The following is a 25347-nucleotide window of genomic DNA, read 5'->3' on the forward strand; positions in this document are numbered from 1 at the left end:
GACAGGACTAGAGATGTGAGCTGGAACATGAAACCCTCTCAGTACTAAGACAGGACTAGAGATGTGAGCTGGAACATGAAACCCTCTCAGTACTAAGACAGGACTAGAGATGTGAGCTGGAACATGAAACCCTCTCAGTACTAAGACAGGACTAGAGATGTGAGCTGGAACATGAAACCCTCTCAGTACTAAGACAGGACTAGAGATGTGAGCTGGAACATGAAACCCTCTCAGTACTAAGACAGGACTAGAGATGTGAGCTGGAACATGAAACCCTCTCAGTACTAAGACAGGACTAGAGATGTGAGCTGGAACATGAAACCCTCTCAGTACTAAGACATGACTATAGATGTGAGCTGGAACATGAAACCCTCTCAGTACTAAGACAGGACTAGAGATGTGAGCTGGAACATGAAACCCTCTCAGTACTAAGACAGGACTAGAGCTGTGAGCTGGAACATGAAACCCTCTCAGTACTAAGACATGACTAGAGATGTGAGCTGGAACATGAAACCCTCTCAGTACTAAGACAGGACTAGAGATGTGAGCTGGAACATGAAACCCTCTCAGTACTAAGACAGGACTAGAGATGTGAGCTGGAACATGAAACCCTCTCAGTACTAAGACAGGACTAGAGATGTGAGCTGGAACATGAAACCCTCTCAGTACTAAGACAGGACTAGAGATGTGAGCTGGAACATGAAACCCTCTCAGTACTAAGACAGGACTAGAGATGTGAGCTGGAACATGAAACCCTCTCAGTACTAAGACAGGACTAGAGATGTGAGCTGGGACATGACTGAATGTAGAAGAAACCCTCTCAGTACTAAGACAGGACTAGAGATGTGAGCTGGAACATGAAACCCTCTCAGTACTAAGACAGGACTAGAGATGTGAGCTGCAACATGAAACCCTCTCAGTACTAAGACAGGACTAGAGATGTGAGCTGGAACATGAAACCCTCTCAGTACTAAGACAGGACTAGAGATGTGAGCTGGAACATGAAACCCTCTCAGTACTAAGACAGGACTAGAGATGTGAGCTGGAACATGAAACCCTCTCAGTACTAAGACAGGACTAGAGATGTGAGCTGGAACATGAAACCCTCTCAGTACTAAGACAGGACTAGAGATGTGAGCTGGAACATGAAACCCTCTCAGTACTAAGACAGGACTAGAGATGTGAGCTGGAACATGAAACCCTCTCAGTACTAAGACAGGACTAGAGATGTGAGCTGGAACATGAAACCCTCTCAGTACTAAGACAGGACTAGAGATGTGAGCTGGGACATGACTGAATGTAGAAGAAACCCTCTCAGTACTAAGACAGGACTAGAGATGTGAGCTGGAACATGAAACCCTCTCAGTACTAAGACAGGACTAGAGATGTGAGCTGCAACATGAAACCCTCTCAGTACTAAGACAGGACTAGAGATGTGAGCTGGAACATGAAACCCTCTCAGTACTAAGACAGGACTAGAGATGTGAGCTGGAACATGAAACCCTCTCAGTACTAAGACAGGACTAGAGATGTGAGCTGGAACATGAAACCCTCTCAGTACTAAGACAGGACTAGAGATGTGAGCTGGAACATGAAACCCTCTCAGTACTAAGACAGGACTAGAGATGTGAGCTGGAACATGAAACCCTCTCAGTACTAAGACAGGACTAGAGATGTGAGCTGCAACATGAAACCCTCTCAGTACTAAGACAGGACTAGAGATGTGAGCTGGAACATGAAACCCTCTCAGTACTAAGACAGGACTAGAGATGTGAGCTGGAACATGAAACCCTCTCAGTACTAAGACAGGACTAGAGATGTGAGCTGGAACATGAAACCCTCTCAGTACTAAGACAGGACTAGAGATGTGAGCTGGAACATGAAACCCTCTCAGTACTAAGACAGGACTAGAGATGTGAGCTGGAACATGAAACCCTCTCAGTACTAAGACAGGACTAGAGATGTGAGCTGGAATATGAAACCCTCTCAGTACTAAGACAGGACTAGAGATGTGAGCTGGAACATGAAACCCTCTCAGTACTAAGACAGGACTAGAGATGTGAGCTGGAACATGAAACCCTCTCAGTACTAAGACATGACTAGAGATGTGAGCTGGAACATGAAACCCTCTCAGTACTAAGACATGACTAGAGATGTGAGCTGGGACATGAAACCCTCTCAGTACTAAGACAGGACTAGAGATGTGAGCTGGAACATGAAACCCTCTCAGTACTAAGACAGGACTAGAGATGTGAGCTGGAACATGACACCCTCTCAGTACTAAGACAGGACTAGAGATGTGAGCTGGAACATGAAACCCTCTCAGTACTAAGACAGGACTAGAGATGTGAGCTGGAACATGAAACCCTCTCAGTACTAAGACAGGACTAGAGATGTGAGCTGGAACATGAAACCCTCTCAGTACTAAGACAGGACTAGAGATGTGAGCTGGAACATGAAACCCTCTCAGTACTAAGACAGGACTAGAGATGTGAGCTGGAACATGAAACCCTCTCAGTACTAAGACAGGACTAGAGATGTGAGCTGGAACATGAAACCCTCTCAGTACTAAGACAGGACTAGAGATGTGAGCTGGAACATGAAACCCTCTCAGTACTAAGACAGGACTAGAGATGTGAGCTGGAACATGAAACCCTCTCAGTACTAAGACAGGACTAGAGATGTGAGCTGGAACATGAAACCCTCTCAGTACTAAGACAGGACTAGAGATGTGAGCTGGAACATGAAACCCTCTCAGTACTAAGACAGGACTAGAGATGTGAGCTGGAACATGAAACCCTCTCAGTACTAAGACAGGACTAGAGATGTGAGCTGGAACATGAAACCCTCTCAGTACTAAGACATGACTATAGATGTGAGCTGGAACATGAAACCCTCTCAGTACTAAGACAGGACTAGAGATGTGAGCTGGAACATGAAACCCTCTCAGTACTAAGACAGGACTAGAGCTGTGAGCTGGAACATGAAACCCTCTCAGTACTAAGACATGACTAGAGATGTGAGCTGGAACATGAAACCCTCTCAGTACTAAGACAGGACTAGAGATGTGAGCTGGAACATGAAACCCTCTCAGTACTAAGACAGGACTAGAGATGTGAGCTGGAACATGAAACCCTCTCAGTACTAAGACAGGACTAGAGATGTGAGCTGGAACATGAAACCCTCTCAGTACTAAGACAGGACTAGAGATGTGAGCTGGAACATGAAACCCTCTCAGTACTAAGACAGGACTAGAGATGTGAGCTGGAACATGAAACCCTCTCAGTACTAAGACAGGACTAGAGATGTGAGCTGGAACATGAAACCCTCTCAGTACTAAGACAGGACTAGAGATGTGAGCTGGAACATGAAACCCTCTCAGTACTAAGACAGGACTAGAGATGTGAGCTGGAACATGAAACCCTCTCAGTACTAAGACAGGACTAGAGATGTGAGCTGGAACATGAAACCCTCTCAGTACTAAGACAGGACTAGAGATGTGAGCTGGAACATGAAACCCTCTCAGTACTAAGACAGGACTAGAGATGTGAGCTGGAACATGAAACCCTCTCAGTACTAAGACAGGACTAGAGATGTGAGCTGGAACATGAAACCCTCTCAGTACTAAGACAGGACTAGAGATGTGAGCTGGAACATGAAACCCTCTCAGTACTAAGACAGGACTAGAGATGTGAGCTGGAACATGACACCCTCTCAGTACTAAGACAGGACTAGAGATGTGAGCTGGAACATGAAACCCTCTCAGTACTAAGACAGGACTAGAGATGTGAGCTGGAACATGAAACCCTCTCAGTACTAAGACAGGACTAGAGATGTGAGCTGGAACATGAAACCCTCTCAGTACTAAGACAGGACTAGAGATGTGAGCTGGAACATGAAACCCTCTCAGTACTAAGACAGGACTAGAGATGTGAGCTGGAACATGAAACCCTCTCAGTACTAAGACAGGACTAGAGATGTGAGCTGGAACATGAAACCCTCTCAGTACTAAGACAGGACTAGAGATGTGAGCTGGAACATGAAACCCTCTCAGTACTAAGACAGGACTAGAGATGTGAGCTGGAACATGAAACCCTCTCAGTACTAAGACAGGACTAGAGATGTGAGCTGGAACATGAAACCCTCTCAGTACTAAGACAGGACTAGAGATGTGAGCTGGAACATGAAACCCTCTCAGTACTAAGACAGGACTAGAGATGTGAGCTGGAACATGAAACCCTCTCAGTACTAAGACAGGACTAGAGATGTGAGCTGGAACATGAAACCCTCTCAGTACTAAGACAGGACTAGAGATGTGAGCTGGAACATGAAACCCTCTCAGTACTAAGACAGGACTAGAGATGTGAGCTGGAACATGAAACCCTCTCAGTACTAAGACAGGACTAGAGATGTGAGCTGGAACATGAAACCCTCTCAGTACTAAGACAGGACTAGAGATGTGAGCTGGAACATGAAACCCTCTCAGTACTAAGACAGGACTAGAGATGTGAGCTGGAACATGAAACCCTCTCAGTACTAAGACAGGACTAGAGATGTGAGCTGGAACATGAAACCCTCTCAGTACTAAGACAGGACTAGAGATGTGAGCTGGAACATGAAACCCTCTCAGTACTAAGACAGGACTAGAGATGTGAGCTGGAACATGAAACCCTCTCAGTACTAAGACAGGACTAGAGATGTGAGCTGGAACATGAAACCCTCTCAGTACTAAGACAGGACTAGAGATGTGAGCTGGAACATGAAACCCTCTCAGTACTAAGACAGGACTAGAGATGTGAGCTGGAACATGAAACCCTCTCAGTACTAAGACAGGACTAGAGATGTGAGCTGGAACATGAAACCCTCTCAGTACTAAGACAGGACTAGAGATGTGAGCTGGAACATGAAACCCTCTCAGTACTAAGACAGGACTAGAGCTGTGAGCTGGAACATGAAACCCTCTCAGTACTAAGACATGACTAGAGATGTGAGCTGGAACATGAAACCCTCTCAGTACTAAGACAGGACTAGAGATGTGAGCTGGAACATGAAACCCTCTCAGTACTAAGACAGGACTAGAGATGTGAGCTGGAACATGAAACCCTCTCAGTACTAAGACAGGACTAGAGATGTGAGCTGGAACATGAAACCCTCTCAGTACTAAGACAGGACTAGAGATGTGAGCTGGAACATGAAACCCTCTCAGTACTAAGACAGGACTAGAGATGTGAGCTGGAACATGAAACCCTCTCAGTACTAAGACAGGACTAGAGATGTGAGCTGGGACATGACTGAATGTAGAAGAAACCCTCTCAGTACTAAGACAGGACTAGAGATGTGAGCTGGAACATGAAACCCTCTCAGTACTAAGACAGGACTAGAGATGTGAGCTGCAACATGAAACCCTCTCAGTACTAAGACAGGACTAGAGATGTGAGCTGGAACATGAAACCCTCTCAGTACTAAGACAGGACTAGAGATGTGAGCTGGAACATGAAACCCTCTCAGTACTAAGACAGGACTAGAGATGTGAGCTGGAATATGAAACCCTCTCAGTACTAAGACAGGACTAGAGATGTGAGCTGGAACATGAAACCCTCTCAGTACTAAGACAGGACTAGAGATGTGAGCTGGAACATGAAACCCTCTCAGTACTAAGACATGACTAGAGATGTGAGCTGGAACATGAAACCCTCTCAGTACTAAGACATGACTAGAGATGTGAGCTGGGACATGAAACCCTCTCAGTACTAAGACAGGACTAGAGATGTGAGCTGGAACATGAAACCCTCTCAGTACTAAGACAGGACTAGAGATGTGAGCTGGAACATGACACCCTCTCAGTACTAAGACAGGACTAGAGATGTGAGCTGGAACATGAAACCCTCTCAGTACTAAGACAGGACTAGAGATGTGAGCTGGAACATGAAACCCTCTCAGTACTAAGACAGGACTAGAGATGTGAGCTGGAACATGAAACCCTCTCAGTACTAAGACAGGACTAGAGATGTGAGCTGGAACATGAAACCCTCTCAGTACTAAGACAGGACTAGAGATGTGAGCTGGAACATGAAACCCTCTCAGTACTAAGACAGGACTAGAGATGTGAGCTGGAACATGAAACCCTCTCAGTACTAAGACAGGACTAGAGATGTGAGCTGGAACATGAAACCCTCTCAGTACTAAGACAGGACTAGAGATGTGAGCTGGAACATGAAACCCTCTCAGTACTAAGACAGGACTAGAGATGTGAGCTGGAACATGAAACCCTCTCAGTACTAAGACAGGACTAGAGATGTGAGCTGGAACATGAAACCCTCTCAGTACTAAGACAGGACTAGAGATGTGAGCTGGAACATGAAACCCTCTCAGTACTAAGACAGGACTAGAGATGTGAGCTGGAACATGAAACCCTCTCAGTACTAAGACATGACTATAGATGTGAGCTGGAACATGAAACCCTCTCAGTACTAAGACAGGACTAGAGATGTGAGCTGGAACATGAAACCCTCTCAGTACTAAGACAGGACTAGAGCTGTGAGCTGGAACATGAAACCCTCTCAGTACTAAGACATGACTAGAGATGTGAGCTGGAACATGAAACCCTCTCAGTACTAAGACAGGACTAGAGATGTGAGCTGGAACATGAAACCCTCTCAGTACTAAGACAGGACTAGAGATGTGAGCTGGAACATGAAACCCTCTCAGTACTAAGACAGGACTAGAGATGTGAGCTGGAACATGAAACCCTCTCAGTACTAAGACAGGACTAGAGATGTGAGCTGGAACATGAAACCCTCTCAGTACTAAGACAGGACTAGAGATGTGAGCTGGAACATGAAACCCTCTCAGTACTAAGACAGGACTAGAGATGTGAGCTGCAACATGAAACCCTCTCAGTACTAAGACAGGACTAGAGATGTGAGCTGGAACATGAAACCCTCTCAGTACTAAGACAGGACTAGAGATGTGAGCTGGAACATGAAACCCTCTCAGTACTAAGACAGGACTAGAGATGTGAGCTGGAACATGAAACCCTCTCAGTACTAAGACAGGACTAGAGATGTGAGCTGGAACATGAAACCCTCTCAGTACTAAGACAGGACTAGAGATGTGAGCTGGAACATGAAACCCTCTCAGTACTAAGACAGGACTAGAGATGTGAGCTGCAACATGAAACCCTCTCAGTACTAAGACAGGACTAGAGATGTGAGCTGGAACATGAAACCCTCTCAGTACTAAGACAGGACTAGAGATGTGAGCTGGAACATGAAACCCTCTCAGTACTAAGACAGGACTAGAGATGTGAGCTGGAACATGAAACCCTCTCAGTACTAAGACAGGACTAGAGATGTGAGCTGGAACATGAAACCCTCTCAGTACTAAGACAGGACTAGAGATGTGAGCTGGAACATGAAACCCTCTCAGTACTAAGACAGGACTAGAGATGTGAGCTGGAATATGAAACCCTCTCAGTACTAAGACAGGACTAGAGATGTGAGCTGGAACATGAAACCCTCTCAGTACTAAGACAGGACTAGAGATGTGAGCTGGAACATGAAACCCTCTCAGTACTAAGACATGACTAGAGATGTGAGCTGGAACATGAAACCCTCTCAGTACTAAGACATGACTAGAGATGTGAGCTGGGACATGAAACCCTCTCAGTACTAAGACAGGACTAGAGATGTGAGCTGGAACATGAAACCCTCTCAGTACTAAGACAGGACTAGAGATGTGAGCTGGAACATGACACCCTCTCAGTACTAAGACAGGACTAGAGATGTGAGCTGGAACATGAAACCCTCTCAGTACTAAGACAGGACTAGAGATGTGAGCTGGAACATGAAACCCTCTCAGTACTAAGACAGGACTAGAGATGTGAGCTGGAACATGAAACCCTCTCAGTACTAAGACAGGACTAGAGATGTGAGCTGGAACATGAAACCCTCTCAGTACTAAGACAGGACTAGAGATGTGAGCTGGAACATGAAACCCTCTCAGTACTAAGACAGGACTAGAGATGTGAGCTGGAACATGAAACCCTCTCAGTACTAAGACAGGACTAGAGATGTGAGCTGGAACATGAAACCCTCTCAGTACTAAGACAGGACTAGAGATGTGAGCTGGAACATGAAACCCTCTCAGTACTAAGACAGGACTAGAGATGTGAGCTGGAACATGAAACCCTCTCAGTACTAAGACAGGACTAGAGATGTGAGCTGGAACATGAAACCCTCTCAGTACTAAGACAGGACTAGAGATGTGAGCTGGAACATGAAACCCTCTCAGTACTAAGACAGGACTAGAGATGTGAGCTGGAACATGAAACCCTCTCAGTACTAAGACATGACTATAGATGTGAGCTGGAACATGAAACCCTCTCAGTACTAAGACAGGACTAGAGATGTGAGCTGGAACATGAAACCCTCTCAGTACTAAGACAGGACTAGAGCTGTGAGCTGGAACATGAAACCCTCTCAGTACTAAGACATGACTAGAGATGTGAGCTGGAACATGAAACCCTCTCAGTACTAAGACAGGACTAGAGATGTGAGCTGGAACATGAAACCCTCTCAGTACTAAGACAGGACTAGAGATGTGAGCTGGAACATGAAACCCTCTCAGTACTAAGACAGGACTAGAGATGTGAGCTGGAACATGAAACCCTCTCAGTACTAAGACAGGACTAGAGATGTGAGCTGGAACATGAAACCCTCTCAGTACTAAGACAGGACTAGAGATGTGAGCTGGAACATGAAACCCTCTCAGTACTAAGACAGGACTAGAGATGTGAGCTGGGACATGACTGAATGTAGAAGAAACCCTCTCAGTACTAAGACAGGACTAGAGATGTGAGCTGGAACATGAAACCCTCTCAGTACTAAGACAGGACTAGAGATGTGAGCTGCAACATGAAACCCTCTCAGTACTAAGACAGGACTAGAGATGTGAGCTGGAACATGAAACCCTCTCAGTACTAAGACAGGACTAGAGATGTGAGCTGGAACATGAAACCCTCTCAGTACTAAGACAGGACTAGAGATGTGAGCTGGAACATGAAACCCTCTCAGTACTAAGACAGGACTAGAGATGTGAGCTGGAACATGAAACCCTCTCAGTACTAAGACAGGACTAGAGATGTGAGCTGGAACATGAAACCCTCTCAGTACTAAGACAGGACTAGAGATGTGAGCTGCAACATGAAACCCTCTCAGTACTAAGACAGGACTAGAGATGTGAGCTGGAACATGAAACCCTCTCAGTACTAAGACAGGACTAGAGATGTGAGCTGGAACATGAAACCCTCTCAGTACTAAGACAGGACTAGAGATGTGAGCTGGAACATGAAACCCTCTCAGTACTAAGACAGGACTAGAGATGTGAGCTGGAACATGAAACCCTCTCAGTACTAAGACAGGACTAGAGATGTGAGCTGGAACATGAAACCCTCTCAGTACTAAGACAGGACTAGAGATGTGAGCTGGAATATGAAACCCTCTCAGTACTAAGACAGGACTAGAGATGTGAGCTGGAACATGAAACCCTCTCAGTACTAAGACAGGACTAGAGATGTGAGCTGGAACATGAAACCCTCTCAGTACTAAGACATGACTAGAGATGTGAGCTGGAACATGAAACCCTCTCAGTACTAAGACATGACTAGAGATGTGAGCTGGGACATGAAACCCTCTCAGTACTAAGACAGGACTAGAGATGTGAGCTGGAACATGAAACCCTCTCAGTACTAAGACAGGACTAGAGATGTGAGCTGGAACATGACACCCTCTCAGTACTAAGACAGGACTAGAGATGTGAGCTGGAACATGAAACCCTCTCAGTACTAAGACAGGACTAGAGATGTGAGCTGGAACATGAAACCCTCTCAGTACTAAGACAGGACTAGAGATGTGAGCTGGAACATGAAACCCTCTCAGTACTAAGACAGGACTAGAGATGTGAGCTGGAACATGAAACCCTCTCAGTACTAAGACAGGACTAGAGATGTGAGCTGGAACATGAAACCCTCTCAGTACTAAGACAGGACTAGAGATGTGAGCTGGAACATGAAACCCTCTCAGTACTAAGACAGGACTAGAGATGTGAGCTGGAACATGAAACCCTCTCAGTACTAAGACAGGACTAGAGATGTGAGCTGGAACATGAAACCCTCTCAGTACTAAGACAGGACTAGAGATGTGAGCTGGAACATGAAACCCTCTCAGTACTAAGACAGGACTAGAGATGTGAGCTGGAACATGAAACCCTCTCAGTACTAAGACAGGACTAGAGATGTGAGCTGGAACATGAAACCCTCTCAGTACTAAGACAGGACTAGAGATGTGAGCTGGAACATGAAACCCTCTCAGTACTAAGACATGACTATAGATGTGAGCTGGAACATGAAACCCTCTCAGTACTAAGACAGGACTAGAGATGTGAGCTGGAACATGAAACCCTCTCAGTACTAAGACAGGACTAGAGCTGTGAGCTGGAACATGAAACCCTCTCAGTACTAAGACATGACTAGAGATGTGAGCTGGAACATGAAACCCTCTCAGTACTAAGACAGGACTAGAGATGTGAGCTGGAACATGAAACCCTCTCAGTACTAAGACAGGACTAGAGATGTGAGCTGGAACATGAAACCCTCTCAGTACTAAGACAGGACTAGAGATGTGAGCTGGAACATGAAACCCTCTCAGTACTAAGACAGGACTAGAGATGTGAGCTGGAACATGAAACCCTCTCAGTACTAAGACAGGACTAGAGATGTGAGCTGGAACATGAAACCCTCTCAGTACTAAGACAGGACTAGAGATGTGAGCTGGGACATGACTGAATGTAGAAGAAACCCTCTCAGTACTAAGACAGGACTAGAGATGTGAGCTGGAACATGAAACCCTCTCAGTACTAAGACAGGACTAGAGATGTGAGCTGCAACATGAAACCCTCTCAGTACTAAGACAGGACTAGAGATGTGAGCTGGAACATGAAACCCTCTCAGTACTAAGACAGGACTAGAGATGTGAGCTGGAACATGAAACCCTCTCAGTACTAAGACAGGACTAGAGATGTGAGCTGGAACATGAAACCCTCTCAGTACTAAGACAGGACTAGAGATGTGAGCTGGAACATGAAACCCTCTCAGTACTAAGACAGGACTAGAGATGTGAGCTGGAACATGAAACCCTCTCAGTACTAAGACAGGACTAGAGATGTGAGCTGGAACATGAAACCCTCTCAGTACTAAGACAGGACTAGAGATGTGAGCTGGGACATGACTGAATGTAGAAGAAACCCTCTCAGTACTAAGACAGGACTAGAGATGTGAGCTGGAACATGAAACCCTCTCAGTACTAAGACAGGACTAGAGATGTGAGCTGCAACATGAAACCCTCTCAGTACTAAGACAGGACTAGAGATGTGAGCTGGAACATGAAACCCTCTCAGTACTAAGACAGGACTAGAGATGTGAGCTGGAACATGAAACCCTCTCAGTACTAAGACAGGACTAGAGATGTGAGCTGGAACATGAAACCCTCTCAGTACTAAGACAGGACTAGAGATGTGAGCTGGAACATGAAACCCTCTCAGTACTAAGACAGGACTAGAGATGTGAGCTGGAACATGAAACCCTCTCAGTACTAAGACAGGACTAGAGATGTGAGCTGCAACATGAAACCCTCTCAGTACTAAGACAGGACTAGAGATGTGAGCTGGAACATGAAACCCTCTCAGTACTAAGACAGGACTAGAGATGTGAGCTGGAACATGAAACCCTCTCAGTACTAAGACAGGACTAGAGATGTGAGCTGGAACATGAAACCCTCTCAGTACTAAGACAGGACTAGAGATGTGAGCTGGAACATGAAACCCTCTCAGTACTAAGACAGGACTAGAGATGTGAGCTGGAACATGAAACCCTCTCAGTACTAAGACAGGACTAGAGATGTGAGCTGGAATATGAAACCCTCTCAGTACTAAGACAGGACTAGAGATGTGAGCTGGAACATGAAACCCTCTCAGTACTAAGACAGGACTAGAGATGTGAGCTGGAACATGAAACCCTCTCAGTACTAAGACATGACTAGAGATGTGAGCTGGAACATGAAACCCTCTCAGTACTAAGACATGACTAGAGATGTGAGCTGGGACATGAAACCCTCTCAGTACTAAGACAGGACTAGAGATGTGAGCTGGAACATGAAACCCTCTCAGTACTAAGACAGGACTAGAGATGTGAGCTGGAACATGACACCCTCTCAGTACTAAGACAGGACTAGAGATGTGAGCTGGAACATGAAACCCTCTCAGTACTAAGACAGGACTAGAGATGTGAGCTGGAACATGAAACCCTCTCAGTACTAAGACAGGACTAGAGATGTGAGCTGGAACATGAAACCCTCTCAGTACTAAGACAGGACTAGAGATGTGAGCTGGAACATGAAACCCTCTCAGTACTAAGACAGGACTAGAGATGTGAGCTGGAACATGAAACCCTCTCAGTACTAAGACAGGACTAGAGATGTGAGCTGGAACATGAAACCCTCTCAGTACTAAGACAGGACTAGAGATGTGAGCTGGAACATGAAACCCTCTCAGTACTAAGACAGGACTAGAGATGTGAGCTGGAACATGAAACCCTCTCAGTACTAAGACAGGACTAGAGATGTGAGCTGGAACATGAAACCCTCTCAGTACTAAGACAGGACTAGAGATGTGAGCTGGAACATGAAACCCTCTCAGTACTAAGACAGGACTAGAGATGTGAGCTGGAACATGAAACCCTCTCAGTACTAAGACAGGACTAGAGATGTGAGCTGGAACATGAAACCCTCTCAGTACTAAGACATGACTATAGATGTGAGCTGGAACATGAAACCCTCTCAGTACTAAGACAGGACTAGAGATGTGAGCTGGAACATGAAACCCTCTCAGTACTAAGACAGGACTAGAGCTGTGAGCTGGAACATGAAACCCTCTCAGTACTAAGACATGACTAGAGATGTGAGCTGGAACATGAAACCCTCTCAGTACTAAGACAGGACTAGAGATGTGAGCTGGAACATGAAACCCTCTCAGTACTAAGACAGGACTAGAGATGTGAGCTGGAACATGAAACCCTCTCAGTACTAAGACAGGACTAGAGATGTGAGCTGGAACATGAAACCCTCTCAGTACTAAGACAGGACTAGAGATGTGAGCTGGAACATGACTGAATGTAGAGTGTTGAGTATACCGACATTGTGTTGAGATTGAGAGGAATCCTGTTTTTCACTTCCTGACTCTCAGTGAAATCTCTTCCTGCTTATTGTTTGCATTCCATTAATCATTAACCAAGTCCAGTTTATTAGTCATATGCACAGGATACACATGTTACACAGTACAAGGAAATGGTGACTACACGTTCACTCTCACCAACCTTCCAATCTCTGTGCAGACACACTAACCTCAAGACCACTGAGGCCATCCCATAATAATGTCATTAAATCAGGTCCATAGTGTATGATGAAGTCATCAGTCCACTCATAGAAATATTCCATCTCCATGTTTTGTCCGTTCTCAGGTACGAGTGATCCTTACGTGAAGTTTAAACTGGATGGGAAGACACTATACAAGAGCCGAGTGGTTTATAAGAACCTCAACCCAACATGGAACGAGTCCTTCTCTTTCCCTGTCAGAGACCTGGACCAGAGACTGTATATTAAGGTAGGAGTTAGGACATACCCCACGCTGGCCCAGTAGGGGCCATTCTGGTCAGTGTTTCTGCTCTTTGTTCTGGTTTATAAGAACCTCAACCCAACATGGAACGAGTCCTTCTCTTTCCCTGTCAGAGACCTGGACCAGAGACTGTATATTAAGGTAGGAGTTAGGACATACCCCACTCTGGCCCAGTAGGGGTTAAGTTGGGGTTAGGACATACCCCACGCTGGCCCAGTAGGGGCCATTCTGGTCAGTGTTTCTGCTCTTTGTTCTGTTTCACTCTTTATTAAGCGTCTTCCTCTGGTCCACCTTGCAGGTGTATGACCGGGACCTGACCATGGATGACTTCATGGGATCCAGCTACGTTCTCCTCAGTGATCTGGAGATGGAAAAGTGAGTGACACATTTTAAAAAGTGGAGATGATGATTGATTGTTGTAACTCTGGCAGCAGGTAACCTGGAGGTTAGAGAGGTCAGAGAGGTCAGAGAGGTCAGAGAGGTCAGAGAGGTCAGAGAGGTCAGAGAGGTCAGAGAGGTAGAGAGGTTAGAGGGGTTAGAGAGGTTAGAGAGGTAGAGAGGTAGGGGGTTAGAGAGGTCAGAGAGGTCAGAGAGGTCAGAGAGGTTAGAGAGGTTAGAGAGGTTAGAGAGGTTAGAGAGGTCAGAGGGGTCAGAGGGGTTAGAGAGGTTAGAGAGGTTAGGGAGGTTAGGGAGGTTAGAGAGGTTAGAGGGGTTAGAGAGGTTAGAGAGGTCAGGGAGGTCAGGGAGGTTAGAGAGGTTAGAGAGGTTAGAGAGGTTAGAGAGGCTAGAGAGGTTAGAGAGGTTAGGGAGGTTAGAGAGGTTAGAGCGGTTAGAGAGGTCAGGGATGTTAGAGAGGTTAGAGAGGTTAGAGAGGTTAGAGAGGTTAGAGAGGTTAGGGAGGTCAGAGAGGTCAGAGAGGTTAGAGAGGTTAGAGGGGTTAGGGGGGTTAGGGGGGTTAGAGAGGTCAGGGAGGTCAGAGAGGTCAGAGAGGTCAGAGAGGTTAGGGAGGTTAGGGAGGTCAGAGAGGCTAGGGAGGTTAGAGAGGATAGAGAGGTCAGGGAGGTTAGAGGGGTTAGAGAGGTTAGAGAGGTTAGGGAGGTTAGAGAGGATAGAGAGGATAGAGAGGTTAGAGGGGTTAGAGAGGTTAGGGAGGTCAGAGAGGTTAGGGGGTTAGAGAGGTCAGAGAGGTCAGAGTGGTTAGAGAGGTCAGGGAGGTCAGGGAGGTTAGAGAGGTTAGAGAGGTCAGAGAGGTCAGAGAGGCCAGAGAGGTTAGAGAGGTTAGAGAGACCAGAGAGGTTAGAGAGGTTAGAGAGGTTAGAGAGGTTAGAGAGGTCAGGGATGTTAGAGAGGTTAGAGAGGTTAGAGAGGTTAGAGAGGTTAGAGAGGTCAGAGAGGTTAGAGAGGTTAGAGAGATCAGGGAGGTCAGGGAGATCAGGGAGGTCAGGGAGGTTAGGGAGGTTAGAGAGGTCAGGGAGGTTAGAGAGGTCAGGGAGGTTAGAGAGGTTAGAGAGGTCAGAGAGGTTAGAGAGGTCAGAGAGGTTAGAGGGGTTAGGGGGGTTAGAGAGGTTAGAGGTGTTAGAGGTGTTAGGGAGGTTAGGGAGGTCAGAGAGGTCAGAGAGGTTAGAGAGGCTAGAGAGGTTAGGGAGGTTGGAGAGGTTAGAGAGGTCAGGGAGGTCAGGGATGTTAGAGAGATTAGAGAGGTTAGGGAGGTTAGGGAGGTTAGAGAGGTTAGAGAGGTTAGAGAGGGCAGAGAGTTTAGAGAGGTTAGAGAGGTTAGAGAGGTTAGAGAGGTTAGAGAGGTTAGAGAGGTTAGAGAGGTTAGAGAGGTTAGAGAGGTTAGAGAGGTTAGAGAGGTTAGAGAGGTTAGAGAGGTCAGTGATGTTAGAGAGGTTAGAGAGGTTAGAGAGGTTAGGGAGGTCAGAGAGGTCAGAGAGGTTAGAGAGGTTAGAGAGGTCAGAGTGGTTAGAGAGGTTAGAGAGGCTAGAGAGGCCAGGGAGGTCAGGGAGGTCAGGGAGATCAGGGAGGTTAGAGAGGTTAGAGAGGTTAGAGAGGTCAGGGAGGTTAGAGAGGTTAGAGAGGTTAGAGAGGTTAGAGAGGTTAGAGAGGTTAGAGAGGTTAGGGAGGTTAGGGAGGTTAGAGAGGTTAGATAGGTCAGGGAGGTTAGAGAGGTCAGGGAGGTTAGAGAGGTCAGGGAGGTTAGAGAGGTTAGAGAGCCAGCAACCGGAGCTAATCTCAGTTTCTAGTGGAATATGATCAGTAAAGTAATCTTATACATTTAAAAACATTAACACGTGGTGTGTGTGTGCATCTATCAGTTACACATGTCAGTACAGACAAGTATTCTGATGCCGTTAATGTTGTCAATACGAAAATCTCCAACCTGGCATTTCGTCATAATGAGACAGATTCTCTCCAACCTGGCATTTCTTCACATGAGACAGATCCTCTCCAACCTGGCATTTCTTCACATGAGACAGATCCTCTCCAACCTGGCATTTCTTCACATGAGACAGATCCTCTCCAACCTGGCATTTCTTCACATGAGACAGATCCTCTCCAACCTGGCATTTCTTCACATGAGACAGATCCTCTCCAACCTGGCATTTCTTCATAATGAGACAGATTCTCTCCAACCTGGCATTTCTTCATAATGAGACAGATTCTCTCCAACCTGGCATTTCTTCATAATGAGACAGATTCTCTCCAACCTGGCATTTCTTCATAATGAGACAGATTCTCTCCAACCTGGCATTTCTTCATAATGAGACAGATTCTCTCCAACCTGGCATTTCTTCATAATGAGACAGATTCTCTCCAACCTGGCATTTCTTCATAATGAGACAGATTCTCTCCAACCTGGCATTTCTTCATAATGAGACAGATTCTCTCCAACCTGGCATTTCTTCATAATGAGACAGATTCTCTCCAACCTGGCATTTCTTCATAATGACACAGATTCTCTCCAACCTGGCATTTCTTCATAATGAGACAGATTCTCTCCAACCTGGCATTTCTTCATAATGAGACAGATCCTCTCCAACCTGGCATTTCTTCATAATGAGACAGATTCTCTTCAACCTGGCATTTCTTCATAATGAGACAGATTCTCTCCAACCTGGCATAACAAAGCGTAATGGCTTGTTTCAAGAAGGTTTTTATTAAGAAGCATATCCATGTGATAAAATGTACAAACCCCCATTATCGTCCATCCGTCCGTCACAGCCCTAGCTGAACTAACCCAGGCTAACTGAATAGTGACTATGCTAAGCTAACCCAGGCTAACTGAATAGTGACTATGCTAAGCTAACCCAGGCTAACTGAACCATGTTTTATGCTAAGCTAACCCTGTTGTATCCCCAGGGTGTGTGAGCTGTCCGTGCGTCTGGACGACCCCAACAGTCTGGAGGAGGACATGGGAGTCATCATGCTGGACATGTCTCTCTCTCTCAGGGATAGAGACAACGAGAGGAACTCTGTAAGGAACTAGACAATACAATATACCATATCTAACAGGCTTGGGGTCAATTACTTTTCAGTTCAGTCAATTCAGGAAGTAAACTGAATTTCCAATTCCATTTGTTTCTCATAGATAAGCTTTGAAGAAAATGAAATATTTGTTTTTTACTTCCTGATTTGACTGAGTTTGATGGAATTGACCCCAACTATGATGTCTACCTTATGTTTTGACATATTCTGCAGATATATTTGCATGTTTTGGTTCCTCTACTAACTGTGACAGTGTGTTGTTCTGTTGTGCTTGTAACCTGCATGTACTTGTTGCAGAGGTGGCCTAAGAGGAAGAGGAGTATCAGGGTAAGTCATCCAACGATATCCACTCTAGTGAACTGACACCACTTTAATCACTTAGGATCCACTCTAGTGAACTGTCACCACTAATGATCCACTCTAGTGAACTGTCACCACTAATGATCCACTCTAGTGTACTGACACCACTAAGGATCCACTCTAGTGTACTGACACCACTATTTAATCACTAAGGATCCACTCTAGTGTACTGACACCACTATTTAATCACGTAGGATCCACTCTAGTGAACTGACACCACTATTTAATCACTAAGGATCCACTCTAGTGTACTGACACCACTATTTAATCACTAAGGATCCACTCTAGTGTACTGACACCACTATTTAATCACGTAGGATCCACTCTAGTGAACTGACACCACTATTTAATCACTTAAGATCCACTCTAGTGTACTGACACCACTATTTAATCACTAAGGATCCACTCTAGTGTACTGACACCACTATTTAATCACTAAGGATCCACTCTAGTGTACTGACACCACTATTTAATCACGTAGGATCCACTCTAGTGAACTGACACCACTATTTAATCACTAAGGATCCACTCTAGTGTACTGACACCACTATTTAATCACTAAGGATCCACTCTAGTGTACTGACACCACTATTTAATCACGTAGGATCCACTCTAGTGAACTGACACCACTATTTAATCACTAAGGATCCACTCTAGTGTACTGACACCACTATTTAATCACGTAGGATCCACTCTAGGGTACTGACACCACTATTTAATCACTAAGGATCCACTCTTGTGAACTGACACCACTATTTAATCACTTAAGATCCACTCTAGTGTACTGACACCACTATTTAATCACTAAGGACGTAGGATCCAGTTCAAGTGAACTGACACCACTATTTAATCACTTAGGATCCACTCTAGGGTACTGACACCACTATTTAATCACTAAGGATCCACTCTAGTGAACTGACACCACTATTTAATCAATAAGGATCCACTCTAGTGAACTGACACCACTATTTAATCACTTAGGATCCACTCTAGTGTACTGACACCACTATTTAATCACTAAGGATCCACTCTAGTGTACTGACACCACTATTTAATCACTTAGGATCCACTCTAGTGTTCTGACACCACTATTTAATCAGGATCCACTCTAGTGTACTGACACTACTATTTAATCACTAAGGATCCACTCTAGTGTACTGACACCACTATTTAATCACTAAGGATCCACTCCAGTGAACTGCCACCACTATTTAATCACTTAGGATCCACTCTAGTGTACTGACACCACTATTTAATTACTAAGGATCCACTCTAGTGAACTGACACCACTATTTAATCACTTAGGATCCACTCTAGTGTTCTGACACCACTATTTAATCAGGATCCACTCTAGTGTACTGACACCACTATTTAATCACTAAGGATCCACTCTAGTGTACTGACACCACTATTTAATCACTAAGGATCCACTCTAGTGTACTGACACCACTATTTAATCAGGATCCACTCTAGTGTACTGACACCACTATTTAATCACTAAGGATCCACTCTAGTGTACTGACACCACTGTTTAATCACTAAGGATCCACTCTAGTGTACTTACACCACTATTTAATCACTAAGGATCCACTCTAGTGAACTGACACCACTATTTAATCACTAAGGATCCACTCTAGTGTACTGACACCACTGTTTAATCACTAAGGATCCACTCTAGTGTACTTACACCACTATTTAATCACTAAGGATCCACTCTAGTGAACTGACACCACTATTTAATCACTTAGGATCTACTCTAGTGTACTGACACCACTATTTAATCACTAAGGATCCACTCTAGTGAACTGACACCACTATTTAATCACTTAGGATCTACTCTAGTGTACTGACACCACTATTTAATCACTAAGGATCCACTCTAGTGTACTGACACCACTATTTAATCACTAAGGATCCACTCTAGTGAACTGACACCACTAAGGATCCACTCTAGTGAACTGACACCACTATTTAATCACTTAGGATCCACTCTAGTGTACTGACACCACTATTTAATCAGGATCCACTCTAGTGTACTGACACCACTGTTTAATCACTAAGGATCCACTCTAGGGAACTGACACCACTAAGGATTCACTCTAGGGAACTGACACCAGTATTTAATCAGGATCCACTCTAGTGTACTGACACCACTATTTAATCACTAAGGATCCACTCTAGTGATCTGACACCACTAAGGATCCACTCTAGTGTACTGACACCACTATTTACTCACTAAGGATCCACTCTAGTGTACTGACACCACTATTTAATCACTTAGGATCCACTCTAGTGTTCTGACACCACTATTTAATCACTAAGGATCCACTCTAGTGAACTGACACCACTATTTAATCACTAAGGATCCACTCTAGTGAACTGACACCACTATTTAATCACTCAGGATCCACTCTAGTGTACTGACAACACTATTTAATCACTAAGGATCCACTCTAGTGAACTGACACCACTATTTAATCAGGATCCACTCTAGGGAACTGACACCACTATTTAATCACTCAGGATCCACTCTAGTGAACTGACACCACTATTTAATCACTAAGGATCCACTCTAGTGAACTGACACCACTGAGGATCCACTCTAGTGTACTGACACCACTATTTAATCACTTAGGATCCACTCTAGTGTACTGACACCACTTAGGATCCACTCTAGTGTTCTGACACCACTATTTAATCAGGATCCACTCTAGTGTACTGACACCACTATTTAATCAGGATCCACTCTATTGAACTGACACCACTATTTAATCACTAAGGATCCACTCTAGTGAACTGACACCACTATTTAATCACTAAGGATCCACTCTAGTGAACTGACACCACTGAGGATCCACTCTAGTGTACTGACACCACTATTTAATCACTTAGGATCCACTATAGTGTACTGACACCACTTAGGATCCACTCTAGTGTTCTGACACCACTATTTAATCAGGATCCACTCTAGTGTACTGACACCACTATTTAATCAGGATCCACTCTAGTGAACTGACACCACTATTTAATCACTAAGGATCCACTCTAGTGTACTGACACCACTATTTAATCACTAAGGATCCACTCTAGTGAACTGACACCACTATTTAATCACTAAGGATCCACTCTAGTGAACTGGCACCACTATTTAATCAGGATCCACTCTAGTGAACTGACACCACTATTTAATCAGGATCCACTCTAGTGAACTGACACCACTATTTAATCAGGATCCACTCTAGTGTACTGACACCACTATTCAATCAGGATCCACTCTAGTGAACTGACACCACTATTTAATCAGGATCCAAAACGGACAGTTTGTCATTGGAACAATTCATTTGTTTGAAGTGAATCAGTCCCATGAAACTGGACATTGGTATTTTATTTCTACACTAGAGGGCAGTGTAGCACCAAGAACCGTTCAGTGTTTTACAGTGAGTTACTGCCCCAACCCTACTAATATCTTAAAGGATGTATTGGTTGATTTGAGGATGTTAAAGCAGGTTGGTTCTATTTATTAGCAGTGTGTCGTCCTCCGCTGTATGCATACAGTATGAAACAGATTGAAACATCTGTTATTAGCAGTGTGTCGTCCTCCGCTGTATGCATACAGTATGAAACAGATTAAACATCAGTTATTAGCAGTGTGTCGTCCTCCGCTGTATGCATACAGTATGAAACAGATTGAAACATCTGTTATTAGCAGTGTGTCGTCCTCCGCTGTATGCATACAGTATGAAACAGATTGAAACATCTGTTATTAGCAGTGTGTCGTCCTCCGCTGTATGTATACAGTATGAAACAGATTGTCCTCCGCTGTATGTATACAGTATGAAACAGATTGAAACATCTGTTATTAGCAGTGTGTCGTCCTCCGCTGTATGCGTACAGTATGAAACAGATTGAAACATCTGTTATTAGCAGTGTGTCGTCCCCCGCTGTATGCATACAGTATGAAACAGATTGAAACATCTGTTATTAGCAGTGTGTCGTCCTCCGCTGTATGCATACAGTATGAAACAGATTGAAACATCTGTTATTAGCAGTGTGTCGTCCTCCGCTGTATGCATACAGTATGAAACAGATTGAAACATCTGTTATTAGCAGTGTGTCGTCCTCCGCTGTATGCATACAGTATGAAACAGATTGAAACATCTGTAATTAGCAGTGTGTCGTCCTCCGCTGTATGCATACAGTATGAAACAGATTGAAACATCTGTTATTAGCAGTGTGTCGTCCTCCGCTGTATGCATACAGTATGAAACAGATTGAAACATCTGTAATTAGCAGTGTGTCGTCCTCCGCTGTATGCGTACAGTATGAAACAGATTGAAACATCTGTTATTAGCAGTGTGTCGTCCTCCGCTGTATGCATACAGTATGAAACAGATTGAAACATCTGTTATTAGCAGTGTGTCGTCCTCCGCTGTATGCATACAGTATGAAACAGATTGAAACATCTGTTATTAGCAGTGTGTCGTCCCCCGCTGTATGCATACAGTATGAAACAGATTGAAACATCTGTTATTAGCAGTGTGTCGTCCTCCGCTGTATGCATACAGTATGAAACAGATTGAAACATCTGTTATTAGCAGTGTGTCGTCCTCCGCTGTATGCATACAGTATGAAACAGATTGAAACATCTGTTATTAGCAGTGTGTCGTCCTCTGCTGTATGCATACAGTATGAAACAGATTGAAACATCTGTTATTAGCAGTGTGTCGTCCTCCGCTGTATGCATACAGTATGAAACAGATTGAAACATCTGTTATTAGCAGTGTGTCGTCCTCTGCTGTATGCGTACAGTATGAAACAGATTGAAACATCTGTTATTAGCAGTGTGTCGTCCCCCGCTGTATGCATACAGTATGAAACAGATTGAAACATCTGTTATTAGCAGTGTGTCGTCCTCCGCTGTATGCATACAGTATGAAACAGATTGAAACATCTGTTATTAGCAGTGTGTCGTCCTCCGCTGTATGCATACAGTATGAAACAGATTGAAACATCTGTTATTAGCAGTGTGTCGTCCTCTGCTGTATGCGTACAGTATGAAACAGATTGAAACATCTGTTATTAGCAGTGTGTCGTCCCCCGCTGTATGCATACAGTATGAAACAGATTGAAACATCTGTTATTAGCAGTGTGTCGTCCTCCGCTGTATGCATACAGTATGAAACAGATTGAAACATCTGTAATTAGCAGTGTGTCGTCCTCCGCTGTATGCGTACAGTATGAAACAGATTTAAACAGATATAGCATGGCTCATTTGAATCCATTTACCTGGTGTTTATCTGTGTTATAACGGTGATATAGCATGGCTCATTTGAAATCCATGTACCTGGTGTTTATCTGTGTTATAACGGTGATATAGCATGGCTCATTTGAAATCCATGTACCTGGTGTTTATCTGTGTTATAATGGTGATATAGCATGGCTCATTTGAAATCCATTGACCTGGTGTTTATCTGTGTTATAATGGTGATATAGCATGGCTCATTTGAAATCCATTGACCTTGTGTTTATCTGTGTTATAATGGTGATATAGCATGGCTCATTTGAAATCCATATACCTGGTGTTTATCTGTGTTATAATGGTGATATAGCATGGCTCATTTGAAATCCATTGACCTGGTGTTTATCTGTGTTATAATGGTGATATAGCATGGCTCATTTGAAATCCATGTACCTGGTGTTTATCTGTGTTATAACGGTGATATAGCATGGCTCATTTGAAATCCATGTACCTGGTGTTTATCTGTGTTATAACGGTGATATAGCATGGCTCATTTGAAATCCATATACCTGGTGTTTATCTGTGTTATAATGGTGATATAGCATGGCTCATTTGAAATCCATTGACCTGGTGTTTATCTGTGTTATAATAGTGATATAGCATGGCTCATTTGAAATCCATTGACCTGGTGTTTATCTGTGTTATAACGGTGATATAGCATGGCTCATTTGAAATCCATTTACCTGGTGTTTATCTGTGTTATAATAGTGATATAGCATGGCTCATTTGAAATCCATTGACCTGGTGTTTATCTGTGTTATAACGGTGATATAGCATGGCTCATTTGAAATCCATTTACCTGGTGTTTATCTGTGTTATAACGGTGATATAGCATGGCTCATTTGAAATCCATGTACCTGGTGTTTATCTGTGTTATAACGGTGATATAGCATGGCTCATTTGAAATCCATGTACCTGGTGTTTATCTGTGTTATAACGGTGATATAGCATGGCTCATTTGAAATCCATTGACCTGGTGTTTATCTGTGTTATAACGGTGATATAGCATGGCTCATTTGAAATCCATATACCTGGTGTTTATCTGCGTTATAATGGTGATATAGCATGGCTCATTTGAAATCCATGTACCTGGTGTTTATCTGTGTTATAACGGTGATATAGCATGGCTCATTTGAAATCCATGTACCTGGTGTTTATCTGTGTTATAACGGTGATATAGCATGGCTCATTTGAAATCCATGTACCTGGTGTTTATCTGTGTTATAACGGTGATATAGCATGGCTCATTTGAAATCTATTGACCTGGTGTTTATCTGTGTTATAACGGTGATATAGCATGGCTCATTTGAAATCCATGTACCTGGTGTTTATCTGTGTTATAACGGTGATATAGCATGGCTCATTTGAAATCCATTTACCTGGTGTTTATCTGTGTTATAACGGTGATATAGCATGGCTCATTTGAAATCCATGTACCTTGTGTTTATCTGTGTTATAACGGTGATATAGCATGGCTCATTTGAAATCCATGTACCTGGTGTTTATCTGTGTTATAACAGTGATATAGCATGGCTCATTTGAAATCCATTTACCTGGTGTTTATCTGTGTTATAATAGTGATATAGCATGGCTCATTTGAAATCCATTGACCTGGTGTTTATCTGTGTTATAACGGTGATATAGCATGGCTCATTTGAAATCCATTTACCTGGTGTTTATCTGTGTTATAATAGTGATATAGCATGGCTCATTTGAAATCCATGTACCTGGTGTTTATCTGTGTTATAACGGTGATATAGCATGGCTCATTTGAATTCCATGTACCTCGTGTTTATCTGTGTTATAACGGTGATATAGCATGGCTCATTTGAAATCCATATACCTCGTGTTTATCTGTGTTATAACGGTGATATAGCATGGCTCATTTGAAATCTATTGACCTGGTGTTTATCTGTGTTATAACGGTGATATAGCATGGCTCATTTGAAATCCATTTACCTGGTGTTTATCTGTGTTATAACGGTGATATAGCATGGCTCATTTGAAATCCATGTACCTTGTGTTTATCTGTGTTATAACGGTGATATAGCATGGCTCATTTGAAATCCATGTACCTGGTGTTTATCTGTGTTATAACAGTGATATAGCATGGCTCATTTGAAATCCATTTACCTGGTGTTTATCTGTGTTATAATAGTGATATAGCATGGCTCATTTGAAATCCATTGACCTGGTGTTTATCTGTGTTATAACGGTGATATAGCATGGCTCATTTGAAATCCATTTACCTGGTGTTTATCTGTGTTATAACGGTGATATAGCATGGTTCATTTGAAATCCATATACCTCGTGTTTATCTGTGTTATAACGGTGATATAGCATGGCTCATTTGAAATCCATGTACCTGGTGTTTATCTGTGTTATAACGGTGATATAGCATGGCTCATTTGAATTCCATGTACCTCGTGTTTATCTGTGTTATAACGGTGATATAGCATGGCTCATTTGAAATCCAT

At 43.8% G+C, this 25347-nt stretch overlaps 1 protein-coding gene across 4 annotated transcripts in view; it reads left to right on the forward strand.

The window, feature by feature from the left end:
- mctp2b (multiple C2 domains, transmembrane 2b) overlaps positions 1–25347 on the forward strand; it is a 194403-nt gene that overhangs the window by 133589 nt on the left and 35467 nt on the right. For 3 of the 4 annotated variants that reach the window (XM_071400323.1, XM_071400321.1, XM_071400322.1), the window contains 4 exons: positions 13571–13713; positions 14024–14100; positions 17086–17200; positions 17509–17538. In XM_071400323.1, coding sequence (XP_071256424.1) covers positions 13571–13713; positions 14024–14100; positions 17086–17200; positions 17509–17538 — 365 coding nt within the window. Of the gene's footprint in view, positions 1–13570; positions 13714–13789; positions 13867–14023; positions 14101–17085; positions 17201–17508; positions 17539–25347 lie in introns of those variants that run through there. The other variant, XM_071400324.1, reaches the window with a different exon arrangement.

This window comes from Salvelinus alpinus, chromosome 5, assembly GCF_045679555.1.
Source record: "Salvelinus alpinus chromosome 5, SLU_Salpinus.1, whole genome shotgun sequence".
NCBI classification, from domain to species: domain Eukaryota; kingdom Metazoa; phylum Chordata; class Actinopteri; order Salmoniformes; family Salmonidae; genus Salvelinus; species Salvelinus alpinus.